General features: G+C 31.3%; 4 protein-coding genes across 4 annotated transcripts; 2 read left to right on the top strand and 2 right to left on the bottom strand.

Moving 5' to 3' along the window:
• Positions 1–69: 69 nt before the first annotated feature.
• Positions 70–1,359, bottom strand: cubi_02467 (ERF1 translation termination factor 1; the record flags this gene model as incomplete). The annotated part of the gene is made up of 1 exon (XM_029019478.1): positions 70–1,359. The coding sequence occupies one exon, from the start codon at positions 1,357–1,359 to the stop codon at positions 70–72; it is 1,290 nt and encodes a 429-aa protein (XP_028874599.1).
• A 1,052-nt stretch (positions 1,360–2,411) lies between these two features.
• Positions 2,412–8,894, top strand: cubi_02468 (phosphatidylinositol 4-kinase domain-containing protein; the record flags this gene model as incomplete). The annotated part of the gene is made up of 1 exon (XM_029019479.1): positions 2,412–8,894. The coding sequence occupies one exon, from the start codon at positions 2,412–2,414 to the stop codon at positions 8,892–8,894; it is 6,483 nt and encodes a 2,160-aa protein (XP_028874600.1).
• Positions 8,895–9,351: 457 nt separating this feature from the next.
• Positions 9,352–12,309, top strand: cubi_02469 (protein kinase; the record flags this gene model as incomplete). Its single annotated transcript, XM_029019480.1, has 1 exon — positions 9,352–12,309. One exon carries the CDS (start codon positions 9,352–9,354, stop codon positions 12,307–12,309), a length of 2,958 nt encoding a protein of 985 aa, XP_028874601.1.
• Positions 12,310–12,498: 189 nt separating this feature from the next.
• cubi_02470 (gamma tubulin complex protein 3) lies at positions 12,499–15,327 on the bottom strand (the record flags this gene model as incomplete). Its single annotated transcript, XM_029019481.1, has 1 exon — positions 12,499–15,327. The coding sequence occupies one exon, from the start codon at positions 15,325–15,327 to the stop codon at positions 12,499–12,501; it is 2,829 nt and encodes a 942-aa protein (XP_028874602.1).
• Between the last annotated feature and the right edge of the window lie 248 nt (positions 15,328–15,575).

Consider the following 15,575-nt stretch of genomic DNA (forward strand, 5'->3'; position numbering starts at 1 on the left):
GTAAGAATAACAATGGGTGACTGGAAAAAAATAGCTTGATATTTTTCTTACTATTATTCAAACCTTTATTTAGATAAATTCATCTAAATCATCCTCAACCACGGCATAATCCTGGAAGTCCACTTTGTATCTCAAAATACCACCAAAGCCTCCAAATCCTTTTTGGAATTGATTGCCTTCTTGAGACTTGTTTGTAACAAATTCCAATTGAGCTCCGTAGTTTTGATATGTATTTACAAGCCACTCAGTCAAAGGAAGTACTTCAATTACATCAAGCTCTGCTCCAGTATCTGGATCTTTAAATTTGGATTCATCATGTTGTTCAGACGGGCTGCTTAAAAATACTTTTTCTTCTCCAGTGGATGGATTTTTTACGACCATTCTTTTAGTTTCCAAATTTTCCCATACAATCAAAAGTTCAATTGCTCCCATTTCCAAGGCTTGAAGAGTTTCATTAATACCATATACGTACTTTCCAGTATCCTGAGCAACTTCATCAAAGAATTTAGTGATAAGCTTCTTTTCCTGAACAAACTTGACATTTTGGAGTGCATCAGCGGAGAGCTCAATTGCTTGATTGAAGCCATTGTCACCTCCATATGAAACATCAACAATCTTTAAAATTTTGCTTGCTAATCTCTGATCAAAAATATCACTTTGGGCCAACTCATTCTTAAAATCAGCACTTCCAGCCAAAATCAAAGCTGCAACATTAACTTGATCATTAGTAATGAACATAGAAGTTGCAGTTTCAGCAACTTTTCTCAAATAGTTGTGACGCTTTTCCATTCTTAAACGAGCAAAACGTAATGCTGATTGACCACCGCGACCATGCTTCTTTGGTAAATCTACATTAAATCTGAGTAAAACTTCTCTTGAACTGCCTTGAACTACACCATATAAGGCACCATTACCATCAACAATAATAAATCCAAACTTATCATCAGTCTCTAGCAACTCTTTAAGTGCATCAACATGGAATTTATTGTCACATAAATAAAGAGACGTATTAATTGGTTTAAATGGCTCAAAATCAATATTTACTTTCTTTTCTTTTCCATCCTCAGTGATTAAGGTTCCACAATAAACTACTAGGCCGTTTGGAGGAGTCCTATTATATAACTTTAGACGTTGTTGAGTACTCGTAATTGCCGATAAAACTGAAAGTCTATTTACCCTACTTTTAATGTTTGAAGCTGTACCATACTCATCAGCAAGCATTTTTGAAATTCTTGATATTTCATCCTTTGGTTTAATAACCAAAGAAATCATAGAAGTACCATTTCCCCTAGCAGCTTCTAATGTTGCTATCAGTCTTCTAACTTTCCACTGTTTAACGTTTGTATCGTTGTCACTCATCTCTTGTCTTCAATTTTCACTTTATTTATTATTTACTTCCTCGGGCGTTTTCACTTCTATTACATAATATTATCAATATTTCCTCGAAATTACAATTGGAAATATTGTTTGAGCAAATTTTTAGGAACCTTTTTGTATTATTTCTAAACCAATCAATTACTCTTTATTTCAAACTTAAAATTGACAAAAAATAACACTTGGCGCATAATCTCTTTATATTACCTCCATTTTTTAGGCAGACTTTTTCCTCAAAAAAAATGAAATAATTAAAAAATAAAAATTTCCATTCACAAATTCCCAGAATTCTTCATATAAATGAATTAAACTTATCTGCATGTATTCCCAATTTTTTCTTGCATGTGCTTGTCCACATATTAACACGTGTACTATATTTTTTTTCTATACCGGGAATTGCATGCACATGCTTGCACTAAAAATAAATAATTGACACGTAATAGAAAAGTAATTGGTTAAATAAAAAATTGGGGAAATAAAATTGGCTCATATTTTGGATAAATTTTGATTTTTTCTTTTAAAAAGAGTATAATAAAATAAATTGTAATAGTAGAGTTAATAAAAACATTATGTAAAAGCAAAATAAATTGTGGAAAGAAAGGAATAAAGAATTTGAAAGTATAGAAAGAAAATTGATTATGGTTAAAAATGATCATGTAGGTAAAGATATTGGTATCATTAAATAAATTTTGATAAATAATAAAAAAAATTTTTCAACGTAATATTAAGAATAATTTTATGCTTTTTAAGAGGAAGAACTTTATATTAAGTGTGGGGGGAAGATCAAATAATTTGCTCTAAAAAAAAAGAAAAATTGAAATTGAAAAAATAGAATTATAAAACAACCAGAATAAATAAAAAAAATATATGAAAAATATATAATTACGGTACAGTATTTGTAATAAAGAATTTAATAAAGCAGAGAGTTGGACGGAAAATGTGTTATATGATGTGAATATAGTAATTGGTTACATATGAATAACAATCAAAATAAAATTAATATTAATTTCATTATAGGTATTCTATGATAATTCAAAATGGGTGGTGAGAACTGGCATTTTTGGAACTTGGTAGAGCAAGATCCTACGTTGGCTTTATTGGGTTTATATAAAAAAGGTAATAAATGTAATTCAATGGAAAAATTGGTAGATTTCCTATCAAAAAACATCGTTTTACTTGAGAACATGAAAAACAGTTCAAATTCTAGAAAAGAGGGCTTATTTAATTTTTTATTCTTATTCCAAAAACTTAATGTAAAATCGGTGGAAAATGAGAATCCAGAAAACGCGTCATTACTCCCTTTAGATTTGAAATTTGCAGATTCAATGTTAGAACAGAAGACTTTATTAGAAGATCTGGTTATTCTACTTGTTAATGGAGAGTTTGACGTATTTAAAAAGCTATATAGTCTTTTAATCAAATTCAATCCTTTAGATTTGAAGGACTTACTCAGTATTGAAAAGAATCAAGGTTCGATGATATGTATTTATTTCACAATATATTTGTCCATATTACTGAATGTATTTGAATATGAGCATATTGGTAATTTGAGAAAAGAAGGGGAAATTGAGGAATTAAAGTTGAATTGGATTAATAAATTCTTTTCTCAAATAAATGATTTACTGGATTACTTTTCCAATAGAACTGGGGTTTTGAACATTGCAGACATTAACAATGATTTTTTGTTACTAATCTATGCACTGATACTATACTTGATATTTTCTATTATTGATATAGGAAATGATAGGAAGGGTGAATGTAAATTAATGATCATGAAACTAATAAATATCCAGCCAAATAACTTAAAGTTCAATTATTGGTACTTGAAGATTATATTGATTATTATTGAAAAGACTGATATGGACTTTACTATTACTGAGTTAGTATCGATAGTCCTACATTATCAAAAATTTATAGGCGAGAAGTTCATTAAAGCAGAGAATAGTGATTATTTGGAGAAATCAATGAATAAGTTGAGTGTATTTGAAGTGCACATGATGACTCAACTATGCAGAATGTGGGTGTCTAAAGAGATAACTCTCAAAAAGCAGTTAATACTATTTTTGGAACGGTCTGTATTTGCACATCATGAATGGAAGAAGCAAAATTTGGATGGTTATTTTTCGAAAATTGAAGATGATTTATCAAACTTGGACCCAATTAATATTTTATTTGTCAAGTTATTAAACTTATTTTGCAAAGGATTTGGTGTTTCTATGATAGGAGTTGGTAACGGAGAAGACAATCATTTAACGATCTCAGATTTAAAGAAAATTGATAGTTTGTTTTTACTTAATTTATTTGATGAGCTTCTACATGGAGGGTGCTCTCAAAAAATAAATGGAGTGATTTTATTTGATTCAATAAGAATGTTAGTCACAGTTTTAACAATCTTGGTGGACCCTAAAAACTTTGAGAATGAAAATTATGATATAAAAAGAGACATTCAAAGTGATTTACTCATAGTTAAAATACACAAGGGAGGATGGAACTTGAAGACATACGAATGTTTTGATTTAATCGAGAAATTGTTTTTGGTTATCACTGTGTTAATTATAAGATACAAATCAGATCACAAAGAGTTGAACAATTCAATTCATACAATTTCTTCGGTTTCTTCTTCATCCACAAATTCAGTCTTTAAAACAACAACTTTTGATATTTCTTTATTCTTAATACTTTGGAATAATTATGTAACCTTAATAATAAAGAAAGAATACAAGAACGATCAAATAGTATTAAATAAATCCATTCAGCTTGCTTTGATATACCTTGTTAACAGAAAATACAAATTGGATATACTTTGTGAGATCACATTTTCGATCAGCGAATACGATGAGAATTTACCGATCCTATTAGATGATAGATACTTTGATTTGATTGATCTTTGGATCAGTCTATGGAGGAATTATTTGTATGAAAACCCTGATCTATTTTTCAGAAAAGGAGACGAAATAGAAACTATTTTTACAGTTCCAAATATAAATTACTTTTTCGAATATCTCCGAATTTTAGATCAAGTTGTCTTACGTAATACAGAAACTCCTCCATCTCAAAATTTGGTTTTAAAAGATAAAGAATCTAATAATATTCAGAAAATCAGTAAAAAAGTACTTGAGCTAACTGGAATTATCTCGAGTATTTTAATCTGTCATAAAATTAGTCACTCTTTTGATAGATATAATATTTTAATGGCAATGCTTTCAGCTTCAGAAAATCCCAGGATATTGTCAGATTATATATATAAGCAAGTAACAAACACTCTTCAGTTGGATGGTGCGTATATATACAATTGTCTAAAGTTCTTCAGGGAGATATGGAGTTCAAGCATAAAAATTCGTGTATTTTCACTCATTTCAGACTTGTATATTTCCCTAATGAAACAGAGCCTGTTTCAGTTTATACAATGCTTATTAAGCAATTTTTCAGTCAGAGGAGGAATTTTTGACAGAAGTTTTGCTCTTTTCAAAGTACGTGGAATGAGAGGAATTATTTCTGACGAGGATTTTGAAATTCTACAGCAAAAGTTAACAGATATTTCCTCATACTCGAATTTAAGTTTGGGTGGAGACTCAATTTCATCTCTGATTAAGAATGAGATATTTTTTGGATGTTATTCTATTGATCTATATTATACAATAAATAACATACAAAAAGGGTGGCAAAGCCCTTCATTATCTATCTCTCCATCTTCTCCAAAGACTTTTCTAAATAAGAAAAGGCATTCCTCTTTGATGATTACAGATTCAGAAGATGTCTATTCTATCATAAACCATTTGAACCCACTTTTTGATCAACTAACCAATGATAACGATTATTTGATGTTATTCATGAATACTGTAGGAGAGATTAACAAATGTTACTTTTACTTTCTATTTGGAAATAAAAATAATAAGAGTGGGGAGAGGAGTTTAATTGAGCAGATTTCAAACTTTTCTACAGTATTTGGTGTTAAATTTGAAGATGAAAAGTTCATGGCAAGTATAAATATGGAGAATGAGCTATTAAAGTATGTTAATAATGACGATAAAAGGGAGAAGGTGATTGAGGAGAGGTTAAATTATAAATTCTACTCTCAATTAATAATCAGGATGATTTATTTATGTACATGGATGATTGTAGACAACAATTATGAATCTTATCGATCATTTTCCGAGATTTTTGCCGAAAAAATACTAATTGGGCTTTTTGGTTTATCTAATGATGAGAGATTCTATAATAATGGGGAAAGTGATTTTAATATATTTTCACCAAATATAAATCAAGAAAATGATCATTTTGAGAGATTTAATAGCTCACTTCAGGATTACTACGTTTTGGAACATTATACAAAATTTGTATGTATTATTTGGTCAATTATCTCCTCAATGGATCCAGAATCAATTTTTAGAATTTATATGAAAATACTTAAAAGGAAATCTTTATCATATTACCAGCTTTACATTTTGCTGGTATTTTTAATTGAAAGCTCTGACTGGTTTATATATCATGGTTATTTCCAATTTATTGATTTACTAAAACTATTAAAGCAGGTAGAGTTAATGACTAGTTTGTCATCAGCTTATCTACAAGTAGAACATCAGGATGGAGAAAAAACATCTCAAGTTGACTCTTCAATTTTACATTTGAAGATTTTATTTGTTTCCTTAATCTTAAAATCAATAACTATCGAAAAATCAAAAGAAGTGCCTTTGGAAGTTTACAAAAAAAAACATTCTGCCATTTCAAAAAGTAATCAAAATGATATGGAAATTTCACAGATAAAGATTAGCACATTTAATAATAAATGGACTCAAAGAGACGCATATATTAATGGAGGAAGGTCGATGGTAAATTCCAGTTACTTCTTATCGTGTCAAGTTTTACCATATTTATGGTCATTTTATGAGAATTACCCAACCTATAAAGACATATACACGAGACTATTACAAACTTCAACACAGCTTACAACTTACTTGGACAATTTATGCGTTAATCTCTACGATGGAAGGAAATGGCAGGGAATTATGAGTAATTTTAATAATACTGTTTCCGAGACTTTGGTTGACATATATGACAACAGGCTACTGCCTTATAACCAATACATAGTTTTGGAATATATATGGGAGTATTACATTAATGGAAATACAATGCTTTTAATTGAAAAATATATTTCAGCCTTAACATTTTCAATATATAGTTTAAAAAAAGTGGGATTTTTTGAAGTTTGGTTAATATTATCTTTTTGGAAAAAGTATCCAACCAGGATATATAAACATATGATGAAAGTAAACACTACTTGGATTGTTTCATTCTTGATGGACCATTTAATTCACTATTCTATTTTGGTAAGAAACAAATCGATTGGTATTTCCTCCTCAAGAAAAGATTCAATTCATATTTTTAATAATATTGAGTTTGAAAACACATTTTCGTTCTTGTTGTATCATTACCACCCACAGCATTACCATGATAGGATGAGTGGTAAGTATTTCTGGTATAATGCGAATAGTGAACAGGGTTATTTAAATAAAATTAATTCTCATGCTGAGATTAAAAGCTTAGTGGTAAATTGTAGATATAATCACGGAAACTACCTATCATTATTCCAGTTCCATGATTATTTACATTATATTGGACATTTACTCCCATTTTCAGTTGTAATTTACCTATTAAGCAATCAATTTTCCTCAGAAAAGAAAAAGTTTATCTCTAATTCGCATCACTTTCATCATTATTTTCATCATAACTTATATACAAACACTTTAATCGTTTGGAGTTGTGTTAGATCATTACTATTATTTCAAGAATCTGAGTGGGAGTTACTATTACTGCAGTATATGGAGATAATTAAGAGTAATAAGAGAAACAATCAGTTGGTATTAACTTGCCTTTTGGATATGGCACTAAAAAGCACCAAATTCTCACAAATACTTTGTATATACACAAATAATCCAAACTCACCAGTAATGAATTTGTTTCAAAAGAGTTTATTTAAAGAATGCGACTCATTACTAACATATAAAACTTTGAAAAACCGTGTAGAAAATATTGAAAGGATTGAAGTTGATGAAGATATGAATAATAAATATAACAAAATAAATAGCTCTGAGATGAATGACAAAGGCGTTATAAATCGTCTAAGAACAGTTCAAGATAGTATGGAAGGATTGAACTTAAGAATTTCAAGTGTCTCTTCTTTGATTTATAAATGCTTGGATGGAATTTCACCAGCTTCAGATAGCTTAAATAGATCCAGCCTAAATTTACTACACATTGAAAATAAACAGCATTCTATTGCTAATATTCAGTTTTCATTTTTCTACATACTTTGCCAGCTTGGTGAGATGGCTAAATATAGGAATAGGAGAGGAGGATTAGGCTCACCTCTGGAAGAAGATGAAGACCCTTCAGTTTTAATTGGACGATTGAATTCAAAAGAAATAGCTCAATTAAAATCTGAGATAGCTCAAGATTTGTTAATGAAGATTGAAAGTGTAATACAAAGAAGGGAATACAAAAATGTACCGTTTTTGAATACTAATATGTTAAAGTCATCTCAGACCAAGACAAGACTTCTTTCAATTAAGAAAATTAACAAGATTAAAATACTTCAGAGTGCTAAAAACATTCCGTACTTACTTTCACTGCAATTAACAAACCATAATATAGATGATCAGGAAGAAAATATAACAGAAACTAAGAAAGATTATGAGCTGACAGTTAATTTGATTGTAAAATGTAATGATGATTGTCGTCAGGATGTAATCACTATGCAATATATACACGTTTTTCAAAAGATTTTTGAAATATATAACATACCTGTATGGTTGTATCCATATAGGATTCTGCCAATGATGTTCAAAGACATTAATAATTCAGTGATATATGGAGGGATAATTGAGTTCATTGAAGATAGTATTTCTTTGCATGAAATTCACGAACTTCATCCTGAAGGTGGATTGAAAGCTTATTATGAGTCTACTTTTGGTTGTATTAAGGATTTGGGTGATGAAAGAGGAAGAAGTAGCTATGTAAGTTACGAACAAGCCAGATATAACTTCATTTCTAGCTTGGCAGGATATTCTATAGCTTGTTACGTTTTACAAATCAAAGACAGACATAATGGTAATATTTTAATAACAAAGAATGGCCATATAATACACATTGATTATGGGTTTATTTTTGATATTTCTCCTGGGAATAATTTGCACTTTGAAAGAGCAGCTTTCAAGGTAACTCAAGAGATGTTAGACTTTATGGATGATCAGGTAGACTTATTTGATGATCTTTGTTTGTCTGGATTTTTAGCTGTACGAGAACATGCAGACTTGTTATTATCTTTAACACAAATGTTAATAAATAGTGGAATTCCATGTTTTCGTGGAGAAACGATTAAGAAACTCAAAGAAAGATTGCTTCTCAACTTTTCACAGCAGCAGGCATCAAATATATTCTCAAAGAAAATTCATTCAGCTCATAATCACATTACAACTAAAGGATACGATTTTGTACAGTTTATTCAACAAGGAATCAAATAAAGCAGCGTCTGAATTCTTTTAAGATATTAGCTCTCTCAAACTGGATCTTCATTCTTTATCGCTTTATTTCAAGAGTATCATTAAAATAATGTTTTATTTACTTTTTTATTAATGCAGAAAGGTACCGAATTTTAAGATCGTTTGGCGCTATTGTGGCGCCAATTGGCACTACGAGTTAATTAGGGATGAAATAGGAAAAAAAAGAACAAGTCAACAAAAGGGAGCGTGATTGTTATTATTATTAATATTAATATTGTTGCTGTTGAGATATTCTAATTGAGATAACAGTATTTTTTTACTCCCATTTGTATCTGAAAGAGAAAAAGAAGGTATTCAAAAGTAAAAGGTTGCCTAATCATTATTTAACTAGACAAGGGGGGGAGAAAGAATTGGAGATAAATCATATATAAAACGGATTACTGAAGTTGTATACCAGAGAGAAGGTTTTCAGGAATATATGATAGACTCAAAACAGCAGCACAATGGTCTGCCTTCTACATTTTTAGGTCAGTCTGGAATAGGATATAAAATATGTGATAGACTTGGAGCAGGAAGCGCTTCGGTGGTTTTCAGATGTAAATCAGTGGGGAGAGTGCGAGAAGATGGAATAATGATGCCGATAGATGAGGCGTACTTTGCTGTCAAGATTATTGATATGAAGTCTATATATTTGACTCCAGATTTTAAGGATAAGAAAAATAAGTTATTGGAAGAGGCAATGATCTTACAAAAATTAAGACACCCGAATATTGTAAGTTTGATTGATTTTTCAGACTCTGGGGACACATTTTATTTGGTTATGGATTTGGTTCAAGGAGGAGAGCTTTTTTACAAAATTGTTGAATGTGGTTCACTTTCAGAATCCAGTGCAAGATTTATATTAAAACAAGTTGTAGAAGCTTTGATGTATATGCATCAAAAGGAGATAATTCACCGTGACTTGAAACCTGAAAATATTTTGATTGATAAATCTTACCCTGGAGGATATTTTATTATTAAGGTTGCTGACTTTGGAGTCGCAAAATTTTTAAGACATGGTTATACTCAAGCAAGAACTTTAGTTGGTACTCCACAATATTGGGCTCCAGAGGTGCTTAGTGTTTCCAATGGTGGAGAGTCTTATGGTACAGAAGCAGATTTGTGGTCTTTGGGTGTCTTGTTTTATGTAATGCTTGGCGGAGCTTTTCCATTTGATGAGAGAAAAGGTAATTTAGAACGTTTAATTAAAGAAGGGAATTATCATTTTAGATATCCTCGTTTTAAAAGAGTAGGTGAACAGGCTAAACAGCTAATTAGAAGATTATTAACGGTAGATCCAAGCCAAAGGATGACACTTTGCGAGTTAAAACAGGATCCTTGGATGAATATTAAATGTGATAATGAACCAAATATTATGGAGATTCAGGAAAATATCTATTCACCCCTTCCAGAAAGACATGAAATTGTACTCTTTAAATCAGTCGAGGACAGCCAAAAAATGGTTAATAATGTAGCTATTACTCCAAAGGAATCATTTAAAATGATTGGAACAGTTGAGACCGGCCAAAACTTTTCTATTCAAAAAAGATCTGTTAAATCATCAAAAACATCATCAATTATGGATATTAATGGTTTGCTGGACCTTCAATTAAGTGTTGCATATAAACTACATGGCATTTATATTGCTTTTAGGCATCATCCTACGATTTGCAGAGTCATACAACAACATATACACAAGTGGAGAATACTTCAACAGCGTTCTTATGTTGCAATTGGAAAGTTTAAACAGACTTGTGAGTCTGTATTAGATGAACTTCCTGATTTTCTACTAGCAGTTAATACAAACGAACCAAAACTTGCAATTGAACTTTTATCACATGTAAAGAGTTTGGTAGATGTAACTCAAAATGATGTAGAAGATATTCAGAACTCCTACAACAATTTTCTATTTGATTTATCTAATTTTGTTGAATCTGTTAGGGATATTAAAAGAATTACAGAAACAAGTGTTAAGAGTAATCCCTGTGAATTTGTGAAAGGAGGCATTGAAAGAGAAGAGACAGAAGGAAGAGACACATCATCTTTAACTGGAGGAAATGTTTCAATTGTCTCAGAGAAAAGTAAGAACATGATGTATGATTCTCACGCAAGAAGTGACTTTGAATTATCTTCAATGGACATAAGTTCAAGTGGTTTTAATACAAATGAAGTTGAGAGTCTTTCAAGATCTGGATCAAATACCATGAGTAACTCTAATTTTAATTCTAGTAATAATGGTTCTGGTAATATGACAAAAAGTGAATTTGATCCAAGTATATTTATTGGATACAATTCAGCAAGAGACCGAGTAATAAGAAAGATCACAGAATTATTTTCAAATTCGGAGATTAATGCTTTATTTAGCCATTTGGGGAATGAAGATTCCAATTCAAAGATGATGGACATTGATGAAAAGAAAAAAGTTATTGATGAAGAAATAGTAGAGACACCTAATAATAATAATAATAATTTTGCATCAGACTTATCTATTCAGGTCTCTGGGAAACCACAATTTACCCAAAATTCATCATATATCACTACTTCTTTATCAAGCACTAGAGACTTACTTTTGGACTTTTTATTCCTACCTGCTAGTATATGTGATGTTCCTCCAACAGGAGTGGAGTCTCTACTTCAGGAAGGAGTGGATTTTGGGCTTCCAAATATATCAAGCTTCGATATAACAACGGAAAAACTTCATAGTTTGATAAAAGATGATGAAGGAAGAGAATCTTCTGTAGGTACTGCTGAAGATATGATGAATGCTAATATGTATAAAATTGACAGAGATCTCACTAACAACAATGCATCAGAATTCTCAATTAGATCTGGAGCTGTGAATTTTAACTCTTCAGAGAGGCCTGACACAATTATGATGACAGAGGCAGGCAAAATTGGGGTTAGAAACAGATTGGAGAATGAAAAAATTGAATCTGGATTTAATGGCTTTGATGTTATTACAGAGAAGAGTGGTAACACAATCCCTGGATCAAACTCATCTATAATTTATGATCAAAATGCCATTAAAAGAAGAAATGAGAATCAGTTAAAGATTTCATACATATTAGTAAGAGTTTTAGCACAGCTTAGAATGATTGAGAGTATTCTTGGAAGATGCGTAGCTTTTTGGGGAAATATGAATATTATGATAGAGAAAATTCTCCAACTAAGACAGCATGCTGAGAGGCTCTTAGGATTTACAGAAAATCCGATTTTGAGAACAAGGTTTGACGAGAGAGTTGAATCCTACAGGGATTTCTGGCAGGAGCTTAGGGATATTTGCGACTCTTACCTTCGCTCCTCCCAAATTAGACAACTAAGTCTTGAGAATCAGGTACATGAACTACTTGATACTGCCTCCAAGGTGGATACAGTTTTCAACATGAATATGAAATAATACAGTGCCAGTCATCTAATATTACTACTCTTATTTTTTTTTTCTAAAATGACAGTAATAATAGTAATTAGTGTTTATAATAAGAATATTTTTTAACTTGAATATTTTCTTTTTAGTATGCATGCATTTATGTTTAAATTAGAAACGGCGGGAACTGTCAAATATAAGAATTAGCAGCTAGAGGACTCATTAATCTAAGAATTTAAAATGAAGCGTGAGCTGCTCCAGGAGTGACTCGAAAAGATTGATTTGGAAATGAAGGAGTGGGCTGTAGTGAAGACAATCATGTTTAAGCTGAATTAACAAACTAAGATTTGTATGGAAAGATTTGAAATAATTCTTGAAATTATTGCTGGATTCATAGATTTCGTCTCCAAGAGACAGAATAATATTATTCGTCTCAAAAGAATGCATCTGTCTCGAATCATTTTCGTGATCATTTTCATGAATAAGCAAATTGTTTAGTATGGTTTTGATGACTTTGCAAAGGAAGAGAGATGACTCAAATAAAAGGTCAAGACAGAGATAGAGATCTTGTGTGAGTTTCTGTTCTTGTGAGGAGGGGGAGGAGGAGGAGGAGGAGGATGAGGAAGAAGAGATAAAAAGGTTAGACTCTATATAAGAAATGTAAGTGTTGTGTAAATCTTGCATTTTGTAGACATTGGAGGCTTTGGGGAGAAGGTTTTCAAGTGATGACCAAAGATAGCTAATGGAACTGAACGAAAGGAGGTTTTGAATAGTGTTCAGCGTGATAATAAGACTTCTAATGAAACAACTGGACTGTCTGAGAAGAGAAATATCAATGGTGTCTGAGGGTATGCAGAGTTCGTTTTGACGGAGATATTTAACGAGTTGAACCCAAGTAGAATTGAGTTTATGTATTACATGTTTAAGTTTCCAAACGGTTCTAAAGATCCTTTTGTATCTCTTTAATTGGTTTGTTGTCAGAATTAAAGAAAGATTAGTTCTTTCAGGTAGAAGAAAATCCAAAGTAAAAATATCCCATCCACAACTTCCTGGTTTATTATATAACTGATCATCTAATAAAGAAACCTGAAAATTGTCTTGAAAATCAAATTTTGAACAGGATCTTTTAGTACTTTCAAAAATTTCTTCGAGATTTTGAAGAGAAACAGATTCTGAAGGTTTATCCAGTTCATTTTCCATATTTCTAATTAATAAATCTGAAAAGTCACCATTAAAACATATTAGGTAATCTCTAATGATCTTGAGACGGGATATTAAAGATCCCTCATCAATTATGAGCTCCTTGAGTTTGAGATCCAACTTGCTTTGAATACTATTCAGAGTTGAGTCTAGAGGGATTCTATTCAAATCGGAAACCATTTCTGAAGTGATCTCAGGAATTCCAAGCTCCTCTGCGAGCTTTGCATCTTCATCCTGTGGTAAAAACGCCTTAAGAATGATCCTAGTCTCAGAAATATGTGTAATTTGATGAGCTGTCTCTATTAACAAAAAATTTGGTACTCGACTCTCATCTATTTTAATCCCTTCCTGAAGGTTTCCTTTGATGAAAAATTCACCTAACTTACTCTCAAAATCTATCACCGTTTTTGATCTTTGATTGGATTCAAGATCATATGGGTATCTTCTTGTGGTACCGTGTCTCAAGATCATATTTAGATCTTGAAGCCAAACTGATGTACACTTATGAAATAAGTTTTCAAAAACTTTTTCTTGATATTGGTTTCCATTATTTCGATGAATATTTAAACATGAAATAATAGAAGAGCTAGTTTGTCCAAATAAACCTTCTAAAATGGCGAAAATTCTTTCTTTTTTGTAGTATTGGTCATTGACTCTGTTTAGTAACTTTCTTAAAGTGAGCATTGGCTTATTGGACCTGAGGAGTTCTAGATTTGGGTTTACCCCGGGGTCTAGTTTAGAGAGTGCAATCATGGAATCTTGCACTTCATTTTGCTGACTAACAATGAACTGGGAGTATTCAGAAAGTAGATCTTGAGTGAATTCGATTAATGTTTTTGTTAACATGGATCTTTCTTTAAGGTAAGAATTTTCCAGCTCTTGTTTGTAGTAGTTTATGATTTTAGTCATTCTTTTATATATTGTTCCAAAGTGGCAGATTTCAGTTACAATTTCTCTAGTGGTTTCCAGAGAGTATACTGAAGGATTTAGGATATAGGAGTCTGTGGAGATGTCATATTTAACAAACTGAGCCTCGAATCCCTGTAGAGCATAAAGGATATCGTGCACTAGAGCAAGTTCTTGTGTGGGTGAAAGCAGGCATTTTTCCAAAACAAATAGAGGAACAGAGTAGCTATCATTGCTTTCAATCATACCGAACTCTTCCTTGTATACTTCCAAGCTATTGTTAATACTGTTACCATTACTATTACTACTAATAACTTCGTTATAGACGGAAGTGAGAGCATGATCATTGGAACTATTTCTTGTTTGAATTGCAAATTCATCATTACCCAATGATGAGGATGAACCTGAGGCTAATGGTGTATTAGGTTCTCTAAATCTGCTTAAAACAGGACTAACTGATTGTTGCAAATCTTTTGTTGGATTTAAATTATGAATAGAGTTACCAAGATTCTCCTGATCATACTTGTCTCGTGATCCGGTATCGAACAATGGAAGTAAGAGTCTTAGGATTTTATCTTGAAAATTAGTATTTTGGTTTCTAGACAAAGAGTTAGAGTTTTGATTTTTTGATAAATAATTGAGTTCTGGGATCGCAAGACACAGATTTGAAAGTTTTTCGTAGAGTCTGTTAAGTTTGTGTATTTGAGTAGATCTTCCTTTGCTTAAAAGTAACTCATGAGCATCTTCTAGAGGATTCTCAAAGTTGGACTCTTTCACCCCAGAAACAATATGAGACTTAATAAGTTTCAAAGAAGTCAAATAGCATTTTTGAGCAAGTTTACTGCGTTCTGAAGTCTTTCCTTTGAAAATGTTACTGTTTTCAATTTCCTTGTAAACAAGCTCCTTAAGAAGTTCTGGGATAATGATGGGTTTTTCAGATACCATTTTCTATATTTTGGGATCTTCTGAGGATTTGAAGCCAATCTAATAAAATATAGTATTACTTCTATTGTTATTACTACTACCAATATTACTACTACTATTACTATTACTACTACCACCAATTGTAGCACTAATAGTTTCCAAAAAGGAAAAAGTAGAAATAATGGTGTAAGAGAGAAATTAGTAGTAAACTTTAAAAAGGAATTTTTGAAACCACGTGTTCCCACATACAACAAATTTCTTGGTTATGC

This window comes from Cryptosporidium ubiquitum, assembly GCF_001865345.1.
Source record: "Cryptosporidium ubiquitum isolate 39726 chromosome Unknown contig_4, whole genome shotgun sequence".
Lineage (NCBI taxonomy): Eukaryota > Apicomplexa > Conoidasida > Eucoccidiorida > Cryptosporidiidae > Cryptosporidium > Cryptosporidium ubiquitum.